A 23,577-nucleotide genomic window follows, 5' to 3' on the forward strand; every position below is an offset into this window, starting at 1 on the left:
GCTACTGCCATTAACTTCATGCTGCTGGACCCCTCTGGGTACCTACACATTCATTATTAGTTGGAGGCTCCACTCTAAAAGGAGAAAACCTTGTGGTTATTGATAACTATGCCTTTTGTGTTTTTTTCTTATAGGAACAGGGGAAAATTGGAGTTGTCTTCAATATTGGCACGGTTGATATCTCCATCAAAGAAGAAAGAACCCCTGTAAATGACGGTAAATACCACGTGGTGCGCTTTACCAGGAACGGCGGCAACGCCACCCTCCAGGTGGACAACTGGCCCGTGAATGAGCATTATCCCACAGGTACATGTTTTGCTCTCAGTGACCATACTTTTTTGCTTTCCTAGTCTTACTTTGAAATGGTGGTTTTTCTCATGACCATCCCCAAATCATAAAGCACTAAATATCAAGCACATAATTCATGTGTTGTTTTTTGTTTTTCTCTTCGTTTTGATTTTGTATGGGAAGATAAGTTCTTTCTTTAGGACTTGATCCAGTGTAGGGAGCTTCTGGAGACTTTACTAACTATGCACTGAACCGTTTTTGTTAACCCAATACTGCCTGACTGGCTCATACCAAAGACAATTATTGTAGGTTTCCTCGGGCACCGCAAGTGATGAGCAGTGAAGGGAAGGGACTCCATCTCTCCCATGCACTATTGTCAATCATTGTGGAATAATCGATTTGAGATCTGGAGTTCTGTAGTGTAATTTAGCCGAAGGTACAGGTGGCCAGAGATTGCACAAAGACTTTGAAAGGAAGTTTATGAAACTTGAATGGATGAACAAGTCAGGCAACAACTGAGAGAGAAAAATGAAGGGTGGAATTGCATTGACTTGGTTGACTTTGTAATTTTTTATTTTTTTTTCCCCATTTACGTTAAGCCTGCGTTGATATTCAGAAACTGGTCCTAGTAAGTGTTTTAATAGCAAACATGCTGGTGTGGGAGGGAGAGAGGTTAATCATCTGTTTACATTTTATCGTCAAGAAGCATTTGCCAACAAACTCCCAAAGCCAGATGGCCCAATCAAGGGCAATGGGAGGAAAGGTTGCCTTCTTTAAAAGAGATCATTTAAATAATCCCTTAGTGTTCCCTTTCATCTCGCACTTCTCCCAGGAAAAGAGCCCTGAACCCTGATCATAAATGTTCTGGCCAATCAAAAGTAACTGTGCTGCTGTTTTGTTCCCCAAATAGCCAGTCTTCCTGTGTCTGTTTTAAGAATTACGTTAGCATCCACAAACAGCCTACAAGACTCCCAAGTTATTGAAGCAGAAAGCCCCATTTACTCATTTGCCTACCCTCTCAGTCTCCACACACTATCCAGTCAGCCTTTGCAGGGAGTCTCTTGTCATACTCTTTGTACTCCTTAAATTAAGACACAAAAATGACCTTATGCAATTATCTTTGATCCTATGAAGACAGCCAGAAGTGTTAACAGCTACTATGAATTTTATCGTCATCCAAATTCACTAGACACCTAATAGACCTGATTTTTAAATGCTTCTTGCTTGAACTCTGGTGGTTGGGAGGGGTGGGGGATGGGGAGAATCAAAACAGCCTGAGATCTTAAAAGCTGTTTATTTGCTCATAGGAAAAATCAATGTCTCTCCACGCATATTATCATTGGCCCTGCTAGTGTTGCTGTAGGGTTTGTTATGTTTTTACAAGGAATTTCAAAGATTTCTAAACTGATGTTAACCACTTGCCCTGAGCTAATATAGAATCTGGGAGTTTGCTGCCCGCAGTAGCAGTCTCTTTAATGGTCATTTGAAAGCCACAGATATGTAAGAAAACCAGTGACCCTTGCTGTGTGCTTCTTTGTATCTTCAGTTCCACATTTTGTGTTACTTCCTATGTTTCCAAAACAGGGGAAAAAAAGCTTTCTTTAATGGTATTGCTTCCCATTGAAAACTATTATTACTAGTAACTGTTGGTAACTGTTATTTAGTAATAATAAGTGTTATTATTACAGGACATGATACAATATAACAGTGATAAGTATGGGCTTTGGAGGCAACTAGCTGGAGTTGGGATCTTGGTGCCATCAGCTGTGAGCCAAAGGCAGGCTGGATTACGACCTTGAAATGCCCTAAACACTGATATATTTGTTGCCTTTCTCCACTTATAATTCAAAATACAACAGTAAACCATAAAATAAGTGTAAGAATTTCTAGCAATTCTGATTTCTCTTCTCTGATGATTATTGGAATGCTTTAAAACTGTATCAGATTCTTTCTCCCCACATTCTTCTTTTTCACTCTGTTTGCTTTGTTCTCTAAATAAGTGCTTATTCTTCTTTTTAGGTGATCCAGTTCCAAACTTTAAGCAAGTTATCTAACCTCCTGAGCCTCTGTTTCATAAGCCATAAAATGGGGACATGATAATACTTACTTTCCAGGGTTAATGTGAAGATTATGTGGGTTGAATCCATGTAAAATGCTCAACATAATGCTAAGTAAGTTAAGTCAACATTCAATAAATGTTAACTATGAGAACTACCACACATTTGGGTAGCATCTTTTTTACTATTACATATTCACTGCTATGGATTACTTAATTGTGACTATTAAATTGGATAGAGTAGATACTTTTAGTCTCCATTTCAAATTTTTTTTTAAAAAAAAAGACCCAGGGAGACGCTGTGTGTTTCATAAAGTCACATAGTAAACGAGGGGCCGAACTGAAACCAGGTTCTCCAGTTCTCAGCTGGCACAATTTCTACTATTGCTCCCAGAGCCATTTGGGGGACATTTTGAAAAGTGCGTAGATAGAAATGAGCATTATTCTTCTTGTGTCGTCTTAGGTTTGTCCTTTTTTTTATTTTTAAGTGTCGTATTACAAAGGTTAATATTAATAACCACACAAAGGTAGTTATTCAACAATGTAGAGGTGAAAAAAATCCTCCTTTCAAAACGAGAAGTTCTTTTAGCGGTGCTAAAAGATTCATTTGTGATGAATCCAAGCTGTCTGCTGGCCAACAATGGCCAATGTGCTTCCATGAAGCCGTGGAAAGAATACTGAGTATTTAAAGGAGCTATGGTGATACTTTGTTGCCTAGACCAGAAAGGCATATTGGAAAGGGCAGCATTTTCGTTTTACATTCCACTCCTTCAAGACTTCCTAGGAGTGGCTCACCTTTGGAACTTTGGATACTTAATGTTCTCTTGTTTCTGCTTCCCTGTGCAACTGAAAGCATCCATTGAATGAAATTTAAAGCATCATTAGAGCAACCTGGCAATGTTTAATAAATCTGTGTTAAACCAAAAGCTCAAAATACCCCCTGTATCTGGACATCAAAACACAAAGCCACCTGGTCCGGCAATCTTGACATTGTTTCTACGAAAGTGATGTATTCACCTTTTCCCAAGCTATTCTATGTCATTGATAGTAATAGAAAGTATAGAAACCATCCAGAGGAGTGCAGTTGAGCTACTTGTCTGTTGCTAATGTTTAAATAGTAAATAGAGTAGCTCCTATAGAATATTTATGGAAGTGACCTCATTCTGAAGACATGTCTCAGGGTATTGTTCCTACTCAACGAGTCCCTTTGCATCAGCATGAATGGGTCAACTCCAGAATCTTTTCATGGGCTTTCATGGGATTTTATGCGGCTCTACTGCAACATCCCACTGTGAAATATTTAGAAACCAGCTGGGCACGGGGCATGTAGCATACATGCTCTTTGTGAATCAGGAAGGATCCACAATGAAAATAGTTCTATAGCCATCGGAATCTTATATCACTTACTTCTGGGAAATAGAACTCAAAAGCAACGTCATTCTTTGAACCTGAAAATAGAAAGGCTAAGGAACAGGAGAGGGAAATAAAAGACGACTCAGCCCAGAGGTGGCATTCAGGCACTGATAAATGTTCCTTATGAAGCCTCTGATTACTGTCTTAACACAATGCAGTGGTGGGAACCAGGAAGGGGAGGTGAAAGGTAAGTTGAGCATGAGGAATTAATTTTAGCCCCAGCTCTAGGCCCCCTGGGAGGCTGGGCTGAATGGGATTGTTAAAGATCTGGTCTCTGGGGTGAGTGGGTGGCTGGTTGTGTCATCAGGGCCATTAGAACGCTGAGCACAGTACAGTAAGAGGTCAGAGCCAGGCTTCCTGCAAAGTGAAGACTGATAAGCAGCTCCCATGTGTAAGACTTTCCATCTTCCTATGGCAGGCGGTGTTAAGGAGAATAGGGTCTCAGTTCTTTTACTCTTGATATTGCATACCGATTTGGTTGCAGGGTTCTTGACTGGAATGCCCTTCCTCAGTCACTAAAATGCCCACAGATGACCTAAGCTTAAATCCTGTTTGACCACCCGACTCAGGACATGAAAATGATATCGAAGTGGCTCCCTCGCTCAGACACTAGATTGGAAAACTCCCTCTTTGTATTTGAAGGTGTCAGATTCCACAGAACCTTGTCTTTACAAGGATTGAACGTGTCAACACGGTTGTAATGCTTCCTGATGCTCAAAGTGTCATGGGAGCCTTCTTGCTCGATCCCCTGGGGGAACAGGGTTTGGTACTAGTGTTGCCACCATACTCATATTGAGGATACATCACTGAAGCTCTGCGAGGCTAAATCACCTCCCCAGCGTCACACAGCGTAGCGGATAGAGCCAAGATTTCTATCCCAGTCTTCAGATTCCACTGCCTCCCATTTGCTGCATGGTTCTCTGTTTCTCAGAGTCATGATTTTATTGATACTGACACTAGTTATTTTTTTGGTTTTTGTTTTGTTTTTGTTTTTTCATCAAAAGTATTCTCAAATAGAAGTCCCTGCCTGGATTAGTTCAGTCCACAGGGTTTCTCCACCTTGGCACTCTTGATTCAGGCCTAGGTAATTGTTCGCTGTAGTGGGCTGTCGTGTGCATTGGAAGATAGTTAACAGCACCCCTGACTGCCACCCACCAGATGCCAGTCGCCTGTCTCCAACACCGAGTGTCTTCTGGGAAGGCAAAACCATCTCCTGGTGAGAAGTACTGACTTAGAGAAAGCCTGCACCATATTTTATTTCAATCGCTTATTGTCCTTTTATAGTGTAGACTGTATACATGGGGGGTAAGAGAAGTTTCTTTGTGCACATCTCATCCTAGATTACTGAGACTGTGAAGGGTTAAAAACAAGTCTGTGTACTTGGAGTGGTGCTGACATTTCTCAGGCCTTGGGTTTTCATTATTTCCTAACCAGGAGGTTTTCTTTCCTTTCCTTTCTGTCTTTGGCTACAAACATTTGAAGGCTTGCCAGATCTGAAGCACACATTGAAACAAGCCCCATCTACCTGCTTATTCATCCGTTCAGGATTAGTGTTACTTTCAGTTCAATGGGAGGAAGAAACATAGATCGTGAAGTCCTGTAAAGAGAATGAGAAGTATAAATACAGCCAAGGAGGAAAGCCATATTTGAATATGATTTTCCAGACTGCAGAGATGCAATGACAACTGGAGAGAGGCGTACGTAATGAGTGTGTTTGCACATTGCTAGGTATACATTTTAAAACCATCTTATAAAGAAGTTGGTGCAACATTTGGTTACCAAATGCATCAATTAATCAGTTAAACCAGTGTAGCCCAGATATTTGCACTGTTAAATCATCATTCTTTTTCACTTATCAGGAATGACTTAGGAGGCACAAGCAGGTGAGTTTCTATTTCCAAGGGACTTTCAACTTGCTGGGGTCGGTCTTTGGTGAAAAAAATGTTTTAAAAATCTGAGAGTGGGAGAGAGGGGAAAAGGAAGAGAGGAGGAGAGAGAGGGAATGAGGAAGAGAGGGAGAGAAGCTGTGTTCTTTAACTTGGTTGCAAATGAGATTCTCCTGGGAACTTTTAATAAACTGTGGGTGCTCAGGCCCCAGTTCCAGGTCATCTCATTTAAGTGGTCTGGAGTGTGGTCTATGGATCAGCAGCAGTAGCGACAGTCTCACCTGGGAGCTTGTTAAAAATGCAGAATCTCTGGCCCACTCCAGACCTATGGAATCAGAATCTGCATTTTAACAAAGTACCCAGGTGATTCATGTGCACAGTAAAATTTGAGAAGCACTGGTCCCGGCATCAATATTTTTGAAAAGCTCCCAAGTGATTCTATATGCAGCTAAGTTTGAGAATCACTGGTATTTAGAAAGCAATAAAGTGTGTCTGTTTCTCCTTTTAGACTGCTCTACTCAAAACAGTAGCCGCTAACCACATGTAGCCACCCTTGCAATGTGGCTGGTATGATTGAGGCCCTGAAGGTTTATTTTCGTTGTGCAGTTATTATGTCCTAGGCCCTGAAGGATTTAAATACATTTTCTCGTTCCATTCTCAGGCCAACACAATGAGGCTGGTGGGGGCCACTGGTACTGCACAGCGCAGAACTGGAATATTCTAGCTCTTACTTCCTGTTACCTGTTGTACCTAATGTACATCTTCAGTTCCATCATTAATCAATGGATGGGCATGTACCTTCATATACTTTCAGAACTCATCGAATCTATTTTGTCATCACACAGTCACTGGGGTAATAAATCCACTGGATTCATGGGAATGTGACCCAAGAGATTGTAAGAAATAGCAGATGCGACCGTCTCTTGGCCAATTCATCCAGATGGTGATGGCTGCCCCCGTTGGGCATTTATTAGGTTGGTGCAAAAGTCATTGTGGTTTTTGCAATTATTTTTAACCTTATAAACCACAATTATTTTTTATGGCAGAGTAATATTCCATTGTATGTGTGTACCACAATTTTTTTCACCCAATTGGTTGAGAAAGACAAATATCATATTAGATTTAACTTGTATGTGAAATCTAAAGAACAAAATAAATGAGAAACAAAACAGAAACAGACCCATAGATACAGAGAACAAACTGATGATTACCGTTTGGTTGGTGCAAAAGTAATTGTGGGGTTTGCAATTATTTTTAACCTTTTAAACTGCAATTACTTTTGCACCAACCGAACGCTATACACTCCCTTCTCCATGCACATCTTATTAAGCCTTGCTACAACCTTGAGGTCAGTGTTAGTTTTATTCTCATTTTATAGATCAGGAACAGTCCTAGAGGCCTTAGGTACTTGCCAGGTTCCCAGCATGAGTGAAAGTGCTGGTCTTCCAATCCAAGGCCCCCTGAGTTGAGAACCCCAGTTTTAAATCACACTCTGCTCCTTCCCTGGATTCCCTTTGATACCCTGGGACACTTGCATGTTGCATAAATTCTGGTCTTAACCTAAATCTTGACAATTTAGAATGGTTCTCTCAAGTTAAATCTCTAATGTCTGCCAAGTTAGAAGTTAGCCCTTCCCATGGCCATTTACGACATCTGGCTTTCTTCACAACATCGGTTAGAACTTTTGGGACTTTGGCAGCCTCTTACCTTTCACAATCCCATTTTACCTTCTAGCGCGTATCTAAGTAGACAGGAGGAGCCTTATTAGATGAAAGTCTGTTTTACTGTTTAACAATCTTGCTTAGGGGACGGGAGAGCAGTGAGAGGGTGCTTAGGATTTTTTTGTTTTATTTTGTTTTTATTTTACCGGGTAAACCTTTCTCTTCTGTGAATTCCCAGCTACAAGGTGAATAGCCTCGTATCTTACAAGTTAAATACAGACACTCCTCAACTTACAATGGGGTTACATCCCCATGAACCCATCCTAAGTTGAAAGTATTGTGAGTCGAAAATGTGTTTAATACACCTAACCTACCAAACATCACGCTTAGCATAGCTTACCTTAAACATGCTCAGAACATAGTTGGGCAAAATCATCTAACACAGTGAATACACTATAGAATATTGGTCGTTTACCCTGGTCATGGCAGAGCTGACTGGGAGCTGTGTCTCTCTGCCACTGCCCAGCATCACGAGAGAGTATCCTCATGCACATTGCTAGCCCATGGAAAGATCAACATTCAAAGTACAGTTTCTGTTGTGAGTATCACTTTCACACGATTATAAATTCGAGAAATCATATTCAAATCATTGTAAGTTGAGGACCACCCATGCAATTACTGCTCTCAAACCCAGAGCCTTTCTCTCCCTGTGAGTGTCTCTTAGAAGCTGATAAGTATTTCAAGGCAAACTGTAGGCTTCTGGCTAATGCTAAAATTAAATATAACTACCCAGGAGACACAAAGTCAAGACTATACAGTTGACACTTAAACAACACAGGTTTGAACTGCACGGGTCTACTTATACATGGATTTTTTTTCAATAAATACTGTAAATGTATTTCTTTCCTTATGACTTTCTCAATAATGCTTTCTTTTCTCTAGCTTACTTTAAGAATGTAGTATATAATGCACATAACATACAAAATATGTGTTAATCAACTATTTATATTAACGGTAAAGCTTTCGGTTAACAGTAGGCTATAAGTAGTTGAGTCAAAGGTTATACATGGGTTTTCAACTGTGTGGGGGTCGGCACCTCTGAACACCCCCCACATTGTTCAATGGTCAACGTAGGATGTGTGTGTGTGTGTGTGTGTGTGTGTGTGTGTGTATGTGTGTGTGACAGCCTGTGGAAGAGAAAAATATTTGGAATAGAGGCAAAGGAAACCCATAAACACATGGCACATGTTACAAGGCACATGGCCCTGAGACATTAAGCTAAAACACGACTCAAGGTTATTTATAAAATAATTAAATAACACACAAAGGAGCTTGTTAGAATGATGAAGATTTACATCAAGTAATATGGTAGCAATTATAGTAAAGAGAGATATTATTGATCCAGCATTGATTTGTGAATAGGGCAGAGCTTTTGATCTAGAGAGTTGTTGAGCAAAAGAATAATTTTACCAGAAACTTCTATAGGACTTTGTAAGATGCACAACTTAGACTTAGGTCCAGGTTTATGTTTTTCTTATCTTTAGTAGACTACTTTGGTATTTAAAGGGGGAGATAGACTTTAACAAATTAAAAGCCACATGATAAATATTTAACTATAAAGTTAAATATTTTACGTATTATATAAAGTCTAGGGATTCGGTGAAATACATGAGACATTTACGGTCACTTCGAGGTGCCATTTAACTAAGGAAACATATTTCTTAATGCCTATGAATAATGAGTTTATTTATGTTAAGCCAAATCCATGGAATGATACTTTCAAATCTAGAAATACAGTGTGGTCACCCTTTACATGATTTTTAAATTATACTCACTTGAGATAGTGTGACATAAAATGCTAATAACATTGTACTCTATGTAAGGCATCTGCAATTACACAAATTCTCCCAAATTAAAACAATCATCAAATATTGCTTAATTTCAAAGCCAGGCTAAGTGAATTACAAGGTTGTTGTTGTTGTTTTTTGTTTGTTTTTATCCTATCGTCACAAAGTAGCTCCAGTTTAGGTAGTACATAAAAACTCTGGCATGCAGAATTTGTCTTTAATTATGAAAAACTAGAATTATCACCCCAAGCGTAGAATGCAATTACCCTATGTTGTTTTCCCTTTGCCCCAGAACTAAATGAGCATAAACTTTCCCAACGCCCATGCAAGAGCATAGCTTTATTTATTGGAAAAGATCTCTTGTTTCTGTCTCTTCAATTTAACTTTTGCACAAGGTTGCAAGATCCTTCTAGTTATTTAATATCTGAAAGAATATTTAGCCTCTGCAAGAAAGGTGGTACATAAATATCCAATAATAATAATATATATCCACATACACTATGTCATTTAAAATTCTGTAAAGCGCAGAGAGTAATGAAAGAGGCGCCCTACACTGTAAATCACTCAATCGATAGTAATCATATTGCAGCTCATCACAACGAGATAAAGACTTTCCACTCCTCTAAAATCCCTGTCAATACCCCAGCAGGCTGAAGCAGAGGGAAAGGAGGGTCAGAGGACAAGGAGAGAATGAGTCAAGGATAAAGAGGCATATCTAATCTTCAGTTCATGCAGTTAATGTGGACTGGATTACATTCCCAGTCCTATGTACAGTTTGCTCCAGGGGATGCATTTCTTTTTCACAGGGTGTTTTTGCAGCCTCACGGTAGTCCCTGATGACCTGTGTTGACCTGGGTGGAGGGGTTTGCCAGATGCTGATACCTGATATGCAGTGCTACCTAAGAACACAGAGGGACTAGGTCCATAATTGGAAAAGGACAATTCAAGCCAAAAGCTAAAGGTCATAGCAAAACAAATGATAGAAATGCGGTGATAAGAGGCCAGAAAAAGTCATTATAGTGCACTTTCAAGAAGCAGAAACACTTCAGAAATCTTTTTACTAACTGGTGTTGGCTTTTGTATTAAAACATGTTATTGAGCCCATGACCCCATCAGTGAAGCGAGTTTGCGTGGAGTTATCTCTTGATGCATTCATTTATTCACCATGTAACAAATATGTTTTCAAAATCTGCTTTACGTGTAAATCCATGCCATCTGACATGGGTATACGGATGGGAAGTAAAACATAGACTCTGCCCTTAAGGAGCTTATATTCTAGTGGAATAGGAATGCATGTAGACAAACGAGATAATTTTAATGCTTAAATTTTTTTGTGCAGTTATTAAGTGCCAGGCGCTGCACTGAGTTTGTATATTAGATCTTCGCAATAGCCCCCAAAAGTTGAGAGTATTTTTATCACCATTTTACAAATGGGAATACGCAGGCATGTAAGATTAACTTTCACAGGGTCATAAGCTAGTATATGAAGATCCGGAGCTCACCCCTATGTCTCTTGGATGCCAAACCTGATGCTCCAATGAACTTCAGTGTACCTACAGTTTCAAATAATGCAAGAAGGTGCTTTCATTCAGGTGAGATCCAGGTTCAGTGGGTACACAGAAGTGCCTGATGGAGCCAGAGGACCACATAAGGGCGGGCATGGCATGAAATCTGGCTGTGACCTTGGGCTGTCTGAAACAATGCTAACAAACCGCATACACAAGCATAAACTGTGATGTGACAATCTAAACCTCGCACCCTGAGGGAACAGATTGGCAGGCATTGTTCATCCATTATTTCACTTATTGTAGTCTGCCCAATAGCTGCAGGAGGGAAGGATTAATCTTCCTCTTTTACAGATGAATAAACCGAGGCTCGGGGAGTTTGAGCACATTTGTTGCAGTCATAGGGCCAGAAAGTGTCAACACTGGGATTCTACACAGATTTATAAATTACTACACCCTATTGCTTTCTGTTACCCCACTTTTCCACTCCTTTCACAGGAGCATTTCAGTTTACATTGTATGTAGAGTTCAAGTTCATTTGGGTGACAGATGTAGATGCACATGCAAATTTACCATTGTTTCCCAGTGCATGCAGGACATGCTGTTATCACATTATTAAACATTTATTAGAGACGTGCTTTTGCCCAATGCACCATTTGTGGGCTCAATGTTTAATTCAACTAGATTTGTTTTCATTTTAATCACATTACAGAAATATGATTTTCTCAGAGTTCAATGGTGAAATCTTCATTTCAAATGCCTACAGCTATCTGAGAACTGTATATACTGGATAAGGGGATATTATAACACATCCTTGCATACAGGATTTTAGGGACATAGTATTAATTAATAAGAGGTAACACTGACATAGGATGTGGATTATCACATTGAATCCTCCTCTCAGCAGTTTGGAAAGGGACTCTGTTATTATTCCCATTTTAGAGATGAGAAAACTGAGTCTCAGAGAGATTAAGTAACATACTTTCCAGTATCATACAACAAAGTAGGTGATAGGGCCAACTTGGATTTGAATATTGAGTCATGGAGGCCCTGGCACCTTTATTTAGAGAAACATTTTTCTCTAAAAAGCCAAACAATAAATATTATAGGCTTTTCAAGCTACAAAGTCTTTGTTGAAATTATTTAACTCTGCTGTTGTAGTGTAAAAACAACCATACACAATACATAAATGAATGGGCATGGCTGTGTTCTAATAACATGATTTACAAAAAAAAAAAAAAAAAAATGCAATGAGCCACTTTCGTCCTTTAGTTGTAGCTGGGGGACACTTGTTCTAGGTCATGCATGTTTTGAAGCCTGTAGCTCTGTTTTTACTGATCCATCAGCTTTATTTTGTGGATTGTCTCATCTCTGTTTAGAAGAAAGGGAGCAGGATAATCTCTAAGTGGGTAAATTTAATCCCAAAGACACAGAGCATATAGTACTGCTAAGTAGAGTAGTATAGACCCACAGGTGAGGTTAATTCAGGGTAAAGAAAAACATAAACAGGACAGGCAATCCATTTACCTGTGCTTAAATAAACAAAAGCCCAACCTTACACTGCTTTCCTAACTGAACACCAAAGACAGAGATTCAATTCCATCTTTATTTATGTCATGCCAGGCATTGCTTAGAGCAAGATTGGAAAGTAGCAAACAGAGAGCATTATTATTTCTCTAGTTCTGTTACTTCGACTTAGTAACACAAAGTTGTGGTGATTCAAATATGCGCACACTTCCATCCCTCTCTCCTTAAGGAAGTTAACATGTGTTTCTTTTGAATGCATGGGTTTTTATTAGCCACTGGTTCATCTGCCCTGGTCTATTCTCTTCCCTTCTGCATAAAGGTGCCAACTCACTCCTCAGCATCTGTATCTTTTTCTGCCTGCTCCCTGCTATGTCCATCTTGTAAGTCCTGGAGAACGTCCTCTTTCTTTTCTCAGCATTGGCTGAGTGGTATTCTGCCGATGGGAGCTTCCTGCTGAGGGTTCAATTCCCTTCCTACCACTGATCTGCCATTTTGAGAGTGGACTTTCCTTATGTGTGACTCATCTTCCTGCTGATGAATTTTAGAGATTTTAGAATTGGTTTCCCTATTTATTAAAGGAGCAAGAACCAGGTTATGAGGTTCTATGGATGTGTACGTATACACAAGCATTCTCAATTTTAAAATAAATATTTAAAAATTAAACTAAGCAGACCAGATTTTATTTATAAATAGGAATAGGAATCCTTTCACATTTTACTGACCTCACTATTAACTACAATAAAGTTATCAATCAAAAATCAAATTTCCCACCACCAGAATAGAAAGCATATACTATCAGATTTGGCTTCCTATAGCTCAGGCAAAGTAGTCACAGTTTGGTTAACACACACACACACCCTTTTATTTTGAATCAAAGTGGTTATGTACTAGTTGCTCAATAAATGTTAAACAGCAAAACTGTACTGAGATTATTAGAGATTTTTTCTGATTTCATTGTCTGCATATATTCAGTAAGAATATACACCAAGATAAAGAACATTCTTTACAAGCATTAAATATACTTGTGTTTTAAAAGCAACAGGAAGATATCAAATGTATTATTATAAATAAACTTTGAATTTTACTGGGAAATTTTTCTCTGTTGAAACAAATCTGATTTTATTAAAATATTTTTACATTGCTGAAATGGTTCTCTGCAGGTGTCAAAGGGTAGATTTCTCAGTATACTTGGACAAAATGATAAAAGGAAAGAAGGAGGATATTTATGCATCCCCAAAAGTTAAAAAAAAAAACAAAACAACAACACCTCAAATATAAATCTAATATAAATATAAATGTAAAGTCAAAATTAATCTAAAATCTTCTCAGACAGCCGAGGTTTAGAAATACTTCAGTTTTAAACCTATATGCAACTGTTGTGAGCTGCTGTTACAAATAAAATAGGAATTTGTATAAGTGAAGTACAAACTGAAACAGAACCAAATGCTTTTAGACTTCCAAAACGAATAGCTGGAGTTTTTATTACATTTTCTGTGCGGTAAGGATGGAGCTGGACCTCCAGAAGAGGTGAAAATAAAGGAAATACAGGGTAAAGGATATATTGTCCTCAGGGAGCAATTGAGATCTCCTGGAGGAGATAAACCAAGAGAAATCTAATAGTCTTGCTTCATTTTGTGACTTTCTCCCACTAAGACCTCAGAGAATTTGGAGGGCCAAGTAGGTCCATAAAGGGACTTTGGAAATTACTCTTAACAGATCTGTTCTTGAAATAAGTCAGTTGAACCCAGCCAGGTGCTGTGCCAACACGCTGACTCAGAGTCCCGACCAACTCTGATTCCAGAACTTCATGACAATACTCCGGTCTTGTTCTATGCTCAGTAGTTGTTGTTGTTGTTGTTGTTGTTTTTAACTCTCAGTATTCCTGTGCAATGTATCTGCAACACTTGTTCCATGCCCACCTTCCCAGCCGGCTAGTTGAAACGCAGTAGCAGCTGTAGATAGATGTCTTCCAGGCACACAGCAGCCAAAACATTCACAAACTTTTTAGCCAGTGACTCCAGCTTCTGGTGGCTGTATCATGATAGAGCTGCCTCATTCTGTCAGGTTAGCGTTGCTTTAATTTCTTTTCCTGATCCAATAGATGGATATAAATGTACATTGGTTCTCTCTCTTCTAACTTGGATTCCTTGATTTGTGCCACTCACCTCTCTGCAGCTCGTTAGAATAAGCCAACTGTTGACCAGAGGGATCAAGAGTTTGAGCCATAACGGTGTGCCTTCAAACCCCACTGCCTTGCAAGGGTAATACCCGTAGAAATCACAGTTGACACAGACAACCTCTAGGGACAGAAGCAATCCTGGTATCTACATTTCCTTTGTTCACAGAAACCATTCAAATTCTTCCCCAAAAGTAGTTGAAGCCTCCATCTCTGGAAGTCCCTGCATTAGGGACTGCATAATAGAAATTGGATCATTACTCAATTAGAACATATTAAATCCAGCAGAATAAGTAAGTGGGAAATCTACACATTTCTTCCCTACTCACTGTGTATTGGTTCCCTTTTTGAGTCACACTCAGAAGTAAATCTTGGAAAGAAAAACTAAATCAATCTTTGGGCAACACTCTTGAGTTTTGGTTAGATGGGAAATATTTCAATTCCTGTGTAGAAGTCTACACAATTGTAAGGATTCCAGTGGGATTTAAATAAGCCACTATCCCTGATAATCAGAAATGGAAACATAGGAATAAAACCCAGAAAACTGTTTGCTTTCCTCTCACTCATCTCATCTTTTGTCCTAAATAGACCTTATACTTACTAGTGTTCTAAGAGATTTTTTGACAAGGCAGCAATGGTACAGCAATAGATACTGCATGAACTTGAGTAGGCAAATTGAGTCACTCGAAGGCCTTCTTTTAATCTCTTGGATCATTATTGCAAAGATAAAAGTGGGTTTCTGAAAGAGTAAAATTCAGAGGAACCTAACAGTTAGAATGGTGAAAATACTAAGTCATCTGGTCCATTTCCCTGGTTGGTTTGTAAATTTCTACACAATATGGACTTCTCTAATTTGACTAGTATAATTTGAAATGTTATAGAGGATAGAATTTGCCTTTCTTTCACCAAGAGAATAAATCTGTCTGGTTTTTCCTCGTTGGCTTCTATTAAAAATCTTTTGTTCAACATGATTATTATGAGCAATGCATTTGAAATTATTCTGAATCATTTCTTTAAATCCTGGATGTTTATTTTTTACAGACATCTAGGAGCTATTTCTTGTTGCAGGGTACAAGGTTCTATGGAGAACATACGAAAGCATTCTTTCCTTTGAGATGTTTATAAAATATGTCTCTTTCTATATAGGACATACACACATCAATGGGTAACTATAAAAAATATTGCACTGACCCAGTACAGATAAATATATTTAAATTTAAAAATAGCCTACAGATCTTTGAATCTATGACTCACGTAGCAAAGATTTAATGTTATCTGTTAATGTCTTATAGTTAATGGCTAAAATAAGAGTCATTAATTATTTTATTTGTGTGTCTCAAATTTGTAGATTTTTCAGAGGTTGTGTAAGAACCTTAGTAATCATCTAAACCTTAAAGCTAATAATTTAATATAAGTTGGAGTCAGGACACCCACCTCTGTTTGAGGTAGCAATAGTCATCAACTTCATGAATACTCTTAAGCACCTAAGATATGCCAGCATTTGGTGCCATTGTATGTTGAGGAGGGGATTGTGGAAGAGGATGGTGTAAAAAGATTTAATAAATAAACCTTGCTTCTAAAGAGATTATAATTTCATACAAAAACAGACATGCCTGCAAAATCTGATATTCAGGACAGGATAGTGGAGTCTAGGTGACAGGTAAATATTTTAACTATGTGGATAATTTTAGGTAGTCATTAACCACTTTCGTAAAAGTGTAACAAAAAGCCCTATTTTTTTTTTTAAAGTTGCTATTCTGGTCATCACAGTTATAATATGAACTAATATTTGAGTCATGATGTTAACTGTAACATATTTCTAATTATTGACAAGTATGTGTCACTTGTGTTGGTCAATCAAAACATTTAGCAATGCTAGTTGTCTTTATTCTTTATTTAGCTCTTTAGTCCTTACGTTTTGATCATTTTTGATGCTTTTCTCTAGAGTCCAACCATACACATGCCAATGTAAAACAGTTCTGATACCAGCTATTAAGTCCTAGAAATATGACTTTTAAATTCTTTTCATTGACTTTGTAAAGGCTGCTTTATGCTAATCCATAAATTTTCAAAAGGGTTGAAGAGGCAATGCATGCTTTTCTTAAAAGCCAGGGTTGTGAGATGGGAATGGGTTTTGTCTGGTTTTGGTCTTCAGTGTTTTGCTTTGTTTTTACTGTTTTGTATTAGTAGGGACTGTGGTGGGCAGTATCTTTCTATTCTAAGTGTAGGTAAGGCTATTCATCACCAATGATTATTCATACCCTACAGGAACATCAACTGTTTGCTTTGGTTTTTAGAAGGTTGGGATGAGGGGTAGGCGTGAAGGTGTTCACCCTAGGTTCCCCATAGAATCATCTAAGGAGTAGGAAATCCATTGATCGGCTGGGGGTTACAGTTTCACAATATCTTACCAGCAAGTCCAGACTACTCTTCTTACCAGCCTCTGTCCATCCCTCATCTGAATAATGATGGATGGGGGTCAGATAAGTGGCTCCCTGAACCTTTATTAGGTCTACTCCTTATTAGCTGCAAGTTGACATCAAATAATATGGTGAATGCTTCTGCCACGTGCCATCCAATGGAAAGTCAGGGATCTTCAATACGGGAAGCGGTGTGTCGAACCTTAGTAACAGTATGTGACAAGTTTCAACTTGTTTGGTGCAGTCAGTCAGGTGTGAGCTATGGTTGAGAGAAGGTGTGTTTTAAAGTGTGCCATAAATCATGGATCATGAACAATGCATGAAATTTTGTTTCAAACTGTAAAAAAGGGCTAAAGAAACACACGAAATGTGAAAGTCAGTGTATGGTGATCTTACAGTGACCATGATCTGGCATCATGTGACTTCTGTCTCTTCCCCAAAGTCAAAATAACCATGAAAGGTAAATGTCTTGAATCGATTCAGTACATGGAGGCAGCCAGGACAGCGCAGCTAAAGGTACTCATGAAAGAGGACTTCCAGAACGGCTTCAGAAAGTGGCAAGAAAGATGGGATAAGTGTGTTCAAAGTGAGGGGGATTGATGGCAATGTGTTTTTTACCATAATATTTTTTTATTTTTATTTAAACATTCACAGTACTACTGATCACACCGCGTATAGAGTCAATCCCCACCATCTTCCCTCCCTTCCTTTACATCTCGCAATGGGGATCAGAGAACTATCAGTCCTCTAGTTTTCCTGCGCTGTCCCAGCTCCCTCAGCCTTGACCTTTCCTTCTCTCAGGAGCTGCATCATTGCATCCTTTCCCTTGGATTTGATAATTCTCTCTTTAGAATGAAGAGGGCTAAAGATATTTAACAGAGGCGCACATCTCCCCATCTTTCTTCCAGGACTCTTAAGGCTCTTACCACACAAACTCTTTTGACTCCACAGATAGCCTATGAGTGCTTCTACCTCCTCCTGTTGGGCCTTGATGGAAATCCTCACAGAGAGGGCGCTTCATTTACACAATCTCACTTTCTCTTCCTTCCTGGATTTCCTGACTTCCTGGATGCGTCTTTCAGTGTTTGCTGCAAAACGAACCATTCCAAAACTGTTATTTATTGGCTCATATTTCCATGCATCATGTGAGTGTTTTTTTCTGTTCCAGGATGGCTGAGATGAAGCTGAATGAACACTTTTTTGTTGTTGTTGTTAAAGTTTATTGGAATGACAATAGTTAGTAAACTTGATGGCTTTATTCACATGTCTGGGGCCTCAAATGAGCTGTCTGAGCTGACTGAGTAGGCTTGGATGGCTGAGGTTTCTCTTCTCCTGGTCTCTCGTCTTCCAGATCCTAGACTGGCCTTCTTCATCTGGCAATCTCTGGCTTCAACAGCACCAGCACGAGAGGGCAAGCACTCTCACAGAAGTGCTGCTCAAACCTCGGCTTACATCTTATTTGCTAACACATCCTGTGCCAGACAAAGCAAGTCTCAGAGCTAACACAGAATCAAGGAGTGGAAAAAGACATTCAACCTCCAATTGGAGGAATAACAAAGTCCCATTGCAAAGGAGCATGGCTATCAGAGTGGGAGTATAGCTATTCTGCAATTTAACTCCTTGGCAGAGAACTTGGGAAAGGCTCTGGCTGCTATAATTTTATTTCCTTCTTAATTTTCTCCCTCTTAATCCTAAATCCAGACCTCAAACTGAAGTTGGAAACTGGTGACTGTCACTGATGAATTGTCTTTTATTTTCTTTAGGGTATGATGTTTTTAGAATTAAACTTGGCTCTTCCTGCCACATCACACATTCACCTTTTCTCTTTTTACTTTTTCTAAGTATGTCTTATTTTGCCTTAAAATGAGTTATTTCTTTTTAAATTTTTTTAAAAATTAAATGTCCATTTTAATTTTTAAAATATTCCCTCTTGATGCTTTCAAAGACTTTACCTGTTTTTGTTTGGGGTATTTATGATATCTCAATATTGTTTATAAAATGTGTTTTATTTGTATAGGCTATGTTCTGCCTTTTACTTCTTTCTTTAAAAAAAAAACTAAAAAAAAAACAAAAAAAAACCACACAAAGACAGTCATACTATAAAAACAGCCCTATGCTGATCTATACTTTTCTCTAGACATTTTTTCTGAGCTCAAAACATTGTTGTTTATCAGTTTTCTTTGTTTGTAGCCAGATTTGAGGGCATGCTGCAGTTCTCACAAACAATTCGATTTGAATTAATTTGCCAAGTAGAGTTAACGAGGCATTATATAAATTCAAGATATAGTACAATGACTGCATTCCCTGAGGTTATTTCTTCACTGGGAAAATTTTGATTCTTGTACCACATTGCAGTATTGTACACCTGACCTTTGAATTTTGTACTAAATGATGCGTGGCTGCCAACTGGTTCATTTTTTGAAAAGCCTTGGAAATGCCACATAAGCAAACAAGTAGGAGTACAGACAATTTTTTAATTAACACCTTTGTGGGGGGACGATGGTCTTCATAATCTGTACTCTGATGCTTGCCTATGCTGGGAGTCCTATTTCTAATGAGCTTCTAAGTGGAAGACTGAGAAATGTTAAAATAAGGAAAATATATTTCTTAGATGATTTCTGAGTTCTCCTCAACCTTAAAATTGTATACTCTTCTCAAAGTATAAACTGTAAGTTCCAATGAACTCTATTCCCATAAACTGCTTTTTAATTATAAAACATAAAAACATTTGCCAAAGTGGGACCTCAGTGGTTATCTGAACTTTCACTCGCCACAACACCCACACATTGTCATCTGTCACCAACGGTTCTCGACCAAGAAGGATTTCCTTCAGAATGTGAAGTCTGGTACAAACAAAATAAATAGGAAAATTCAGACGAACTAAAAAGTGAAGAAATACTAATCAAAACACAGGTCTCTGGGTCTTACATGAATAACTTCCCAGGGTGCTTAAGGAATTGGAACTCCTAGCCCCTGTTAATGTTTACTCAGAAAAACTGATGGGAGTCAGTCAGAATAGAAAACTATTTGGGAAAAGTGTCCTAAATTTTACATTGTGTGAAAGGATGGATCTCTTAAACTTGGGGCTAATGAATAAAAATTCTTAAAAATTTCGTTTGGCAGAGAAGTTGATCTGCACTTAAACCACACTTAACAAAGATTCTGGTGATGGCTAAGGACAAACATGAACTCACCAGCACAAGTCTTAATAAACTAGTCTAAGTTCCCTTTGGCTAGCATTAGCACAGATGAGGAGGAGGAGGCTGTTATAAATATAGTGTCTCTTCATTTTCCTGAAAGAAAACTCGGACTCCGATAGCAATGAAACACTTAGATAAAGCTCTCTAGTTATTGCGTATTTATTGCTGTGCAACAAGTTACCGCAAACCTTAGTGGCTTAAAACAACAAGCATTTATTATCTCAGATTCTGTAGGTCAGGATTTGGTAGCAGCTTAGCTGAGTGGTTCTGTAGCAAGGTGTCTGATGATTTGAAGTCAAGGCATCAACTGGGGCTACCGTCGTCTCCAGTCTTATCTAGACTTGCAAGATCTGGTGGCCTCATTTTCTTTACTTGTGGGGCTTTCCATAGGGCTTCTTAAGTGTCCTTGTGATGTAACGCTAACTTCCCCAGAGGAAGTGATGAGAGAGAGAGTGGGGAGGTGGTGGTGTGGGGGGGAACAGCGACGGAATCACAGGGCCTTTTCTGATCTAGTTTCTAAAGTCTAACACTGTCACTTCCACCATATTCTATTGCTTAGAATTAAGTCACTAAGCCCAGCCCACAGTCAAGGTTGGAGAATCAAACTCCACCTCTTACAGTGAGGAGTTTCAAAGAACTTGTCAATTTTTGAAGACACTACATAAGCCTCCTACTCTGTATATTTTTCAGAGTCTAGAATGAAGGCACAAAACATATGCTAATCAAATTTGCAGATGACACAAAGCTAAGAATGGTATCTCCTACAAGAAACAAAAGACCTAGAGTTAAACACTTTTTTCTTTTTTTTTTAATCAGGTGGAATGCTATTATGACACAAAAAAGAATGAATGTCATGGGATGCCATTAAAATGAAAGGCCTGCTTTGAAGTTCAGAATGTTTCGTTGCATGAATGCAAGGATGGCCCAAGCTTTCTGAAAAGCAATTTAATTGGAAACGATCTTGGGTTTTTGTTGTAAACACACCTGATATGTGACTGTGCTGTGATGTGGTTGTCCAGACAACTGTTGAAACCAGTATATTAACCAAGTCAACGGTGGCTGGTACAGTGATTGTTATTTTTATATCCCTTGGAAGTAATATATTCATTTGTAGGCAAAAGGTTCAAGGTTGTTCTAAAAGACCTATAATTTATAAACACAAAAGATTCCATAAGATCTAAACAGAAGGAATGCTACAGCATAAGGGTATTATGCTATCAGAGATTTTGACATTGGTGTGAGTTTCCTATTCATGAGGATGAAAATGTTCCTATTTGTTGCCCATTGGAATTGTTCTCTCAAATCCTCTACCTGTCCTCTGAGCTGTGCAGGGACACCACACATAAATGTTTAAATGATTTTTTTTTTTTTTTTTACCAAATATTCTAGCATTCTGGCTTTAAATACTTTGGGTTTGACATCCTCTGAGTGAGAAGAATGAAAGGTAATAGGGATGGAGAGTGAGGGGAGGAAGATAGCTAGAGAGAAATGAAAGAAACCGGCAAGATGAAAGTGAAACAGAGAGGTCACGCAGAGGGTGGACATACAGGAGTGCATGGGTCATGGGGAAGAGTGAGCCCCAAAATAACACCGTGGCTTTTGCCACAAGGAGGAAGTAAGCGATAAGAAGAAGGGCACCTGGGGGAACCTTGAAGGGATCATACGTCAAACGGCTGAAGACGGAACATTAAGGCTTCATGTTGAAAAGGAAATTTGAAAAGATTTGACACCGAAAACTGTAGTGAAGTTAATTCTTGCTGAGTTTGCCATCTTTTAAGTTTAACCCTTCTGAATCAGGTACTGTTATAACAATAGTAATAATTCATATTATGAGCACTTCTATGCCACACACTGTGCTGGATGCTTTGCGTACATTTAATTCTCAGTTAATTCTCACAACCCTATGTTGCAGTTATTATTATAATCCTCATTTTATATATGAAGAAACTAAAGCTTAAAGACACACCAAGAGAAATATATTTAACGTGTTTACCAGAAAGGACCTAGACAAAAATCCAGACTTTGAAATTGACTAGGCTAGCTTCAGGGCATGTTTTGGAATAATCAGAGAAGGAAAAAAATGACAGCATTTGAGGAAGGAAAGCAGTTTATGTTTTGCTAATTTATAGCATGTCATTTTTGAAAGTGGCTCTTAAATAAAAAATAGGAGCTAAGAGCTATCATACTGAGGCAAGTTCCATTAGATTACTTAGAACTATTCTCTTAAACTGTGAAAACAAATATATTATAGTCACCTTGACGTTGTTTTTTAAATCTTTTAAATAAAAGCATCCTTAGTGAGAGAGGATCAGTGAGGAGAAACTCTAGGGGCAATGAGTCAGGAAAAGAGTTGATTTGAGAATGGCTTCAAAATACAAGGAAAAGATATGTTCTAACTGTTGCATCAGGGTACATGGTCTTTAGTATAATAACACTTGAACAGAATTGGCACTTTGATTTAGATTAGGGATATGAAAGAGAAGTTTAATATTAACGTGTTTGCACCCAAACTCACCTCAGCCAGTCTTGATGATGGTCAAGGAATAGGGACATAATCACTTGGATCACTGGATATAGAGCAGCAGAGTTACATTTCTAGCATGGTCCCATTCCTATCCTCTAGCTTATAAGGTATTCAGATATGAGGACTGAATGTGGATAGGCGTTTCAGTGAGAGAACACAGGCAGAGACCAGAGTTCAATGGAAACATCAAGACTGGAAGGTTTCTGAAGGGTTCTCCAGGCTGCATCCTCCCTGACCCATCCACCCCATACACACATATTCCCTTTTACTGTTTACTGAAAGAATGATCTTCCATTTTGGAGCCTTGGACATTCTCTGGAGTGTTAGAGAAAGATCATAAGAATTAAAATAAATCACAAACTGTCCCCATTCCCAGCCTCTTGCTACTCCCCATGAACAAAGTCCTTGCCTGGATTACAACATTTAATTTGCATAAAATCTGGCAATCGAGGTATTATTATCCTCATCTTTTGTTTTTAAAACAAGTGAAGAAGCTGAGTCATCTAGATTAAGCATATTGTTCAAGTTCACAGAACTTGTAAATGTCTGAGATAAGACTGTCTGACTTAAAAGCCATGCTTGAGCTATTCTTTGCTTGAACCGCTCAACTCCTGTAGCCTAGAGATAGTGGATTGATACTATGACTTTGACATAGGAAAGAAATAATAATATGTCTATCCACGTATATTTTTATTTCTGAACATATTCAGAAGACAAGAGGCAGTGAGCTTCATCAACCAACCCAGGTTATGCCTGGGGCACATGTCACTTCAGAAAGGTGGTACTCCCTGGCTCATGGAACCACTTTAGCAAATCTGGAGAAGCTCCCTTACTTAATAATGCCCTATGCTCTGGGTCTATTAATTTACTTCCCCCAACAGTTTTCTGCTCTGAGAGAATAATTTCTTTACCTTAGCACACTGAAGGATCAAAGCTCACAACATAAACAGTTCTTTTTTCTTCAGCCCCAAAGGTGTGTTGTGAGGATTAATGAAATGATGCTTATAATTGCATTTTGCATTTCTTGTTCTAAAGGCACTTTATAAATATAAGATATTAGTTATTTGTTGAGGT

The 23,577-nt window shown here is 38.6% G+C and overlaps 1 protein-coding gene across 31 annotated transcripts in view; it reads left to right on the plus strand.

The window, feature by feature from the left end:
- The window catches only part of NRXN3 (neurexin 3), a 1,519,061-nt gene that overhangs the window by 1,348,269 nt on the left and 147,215 nt on the right, over positions 1-23,577 (plus strand). For all 31 annotated transcript variants that reach the window (XR_013993472.1, XR_013993473.1, XR_013993474.1 and 28 more), the window contains one exon: positions 135-306. Coding sequence is in view for 28 of the 31 variants with exons in the window: in XM_081050416.1 (XP_080906542.1) it covers positions 135-306 (172 nt within the window). In the remaining 3 variants the exon portion in view is untranslated. The remainder of the gene's footprint in view (positions 1-134; positions 307-23,577) is intronic.

This window comes from Rhinolophus hipposideros, assembly GCF_964194185.1.
Source record: "Rhinolophus hipposideros genome assembly, chromosome: 5".
NCBI classification, from domain to species: Eukaryota; Metazoa; Chordata; class Mammalia; order Chiroptera; family Rhinolophidae; genus Rhinolophus; species Rhinolophus hipposideros.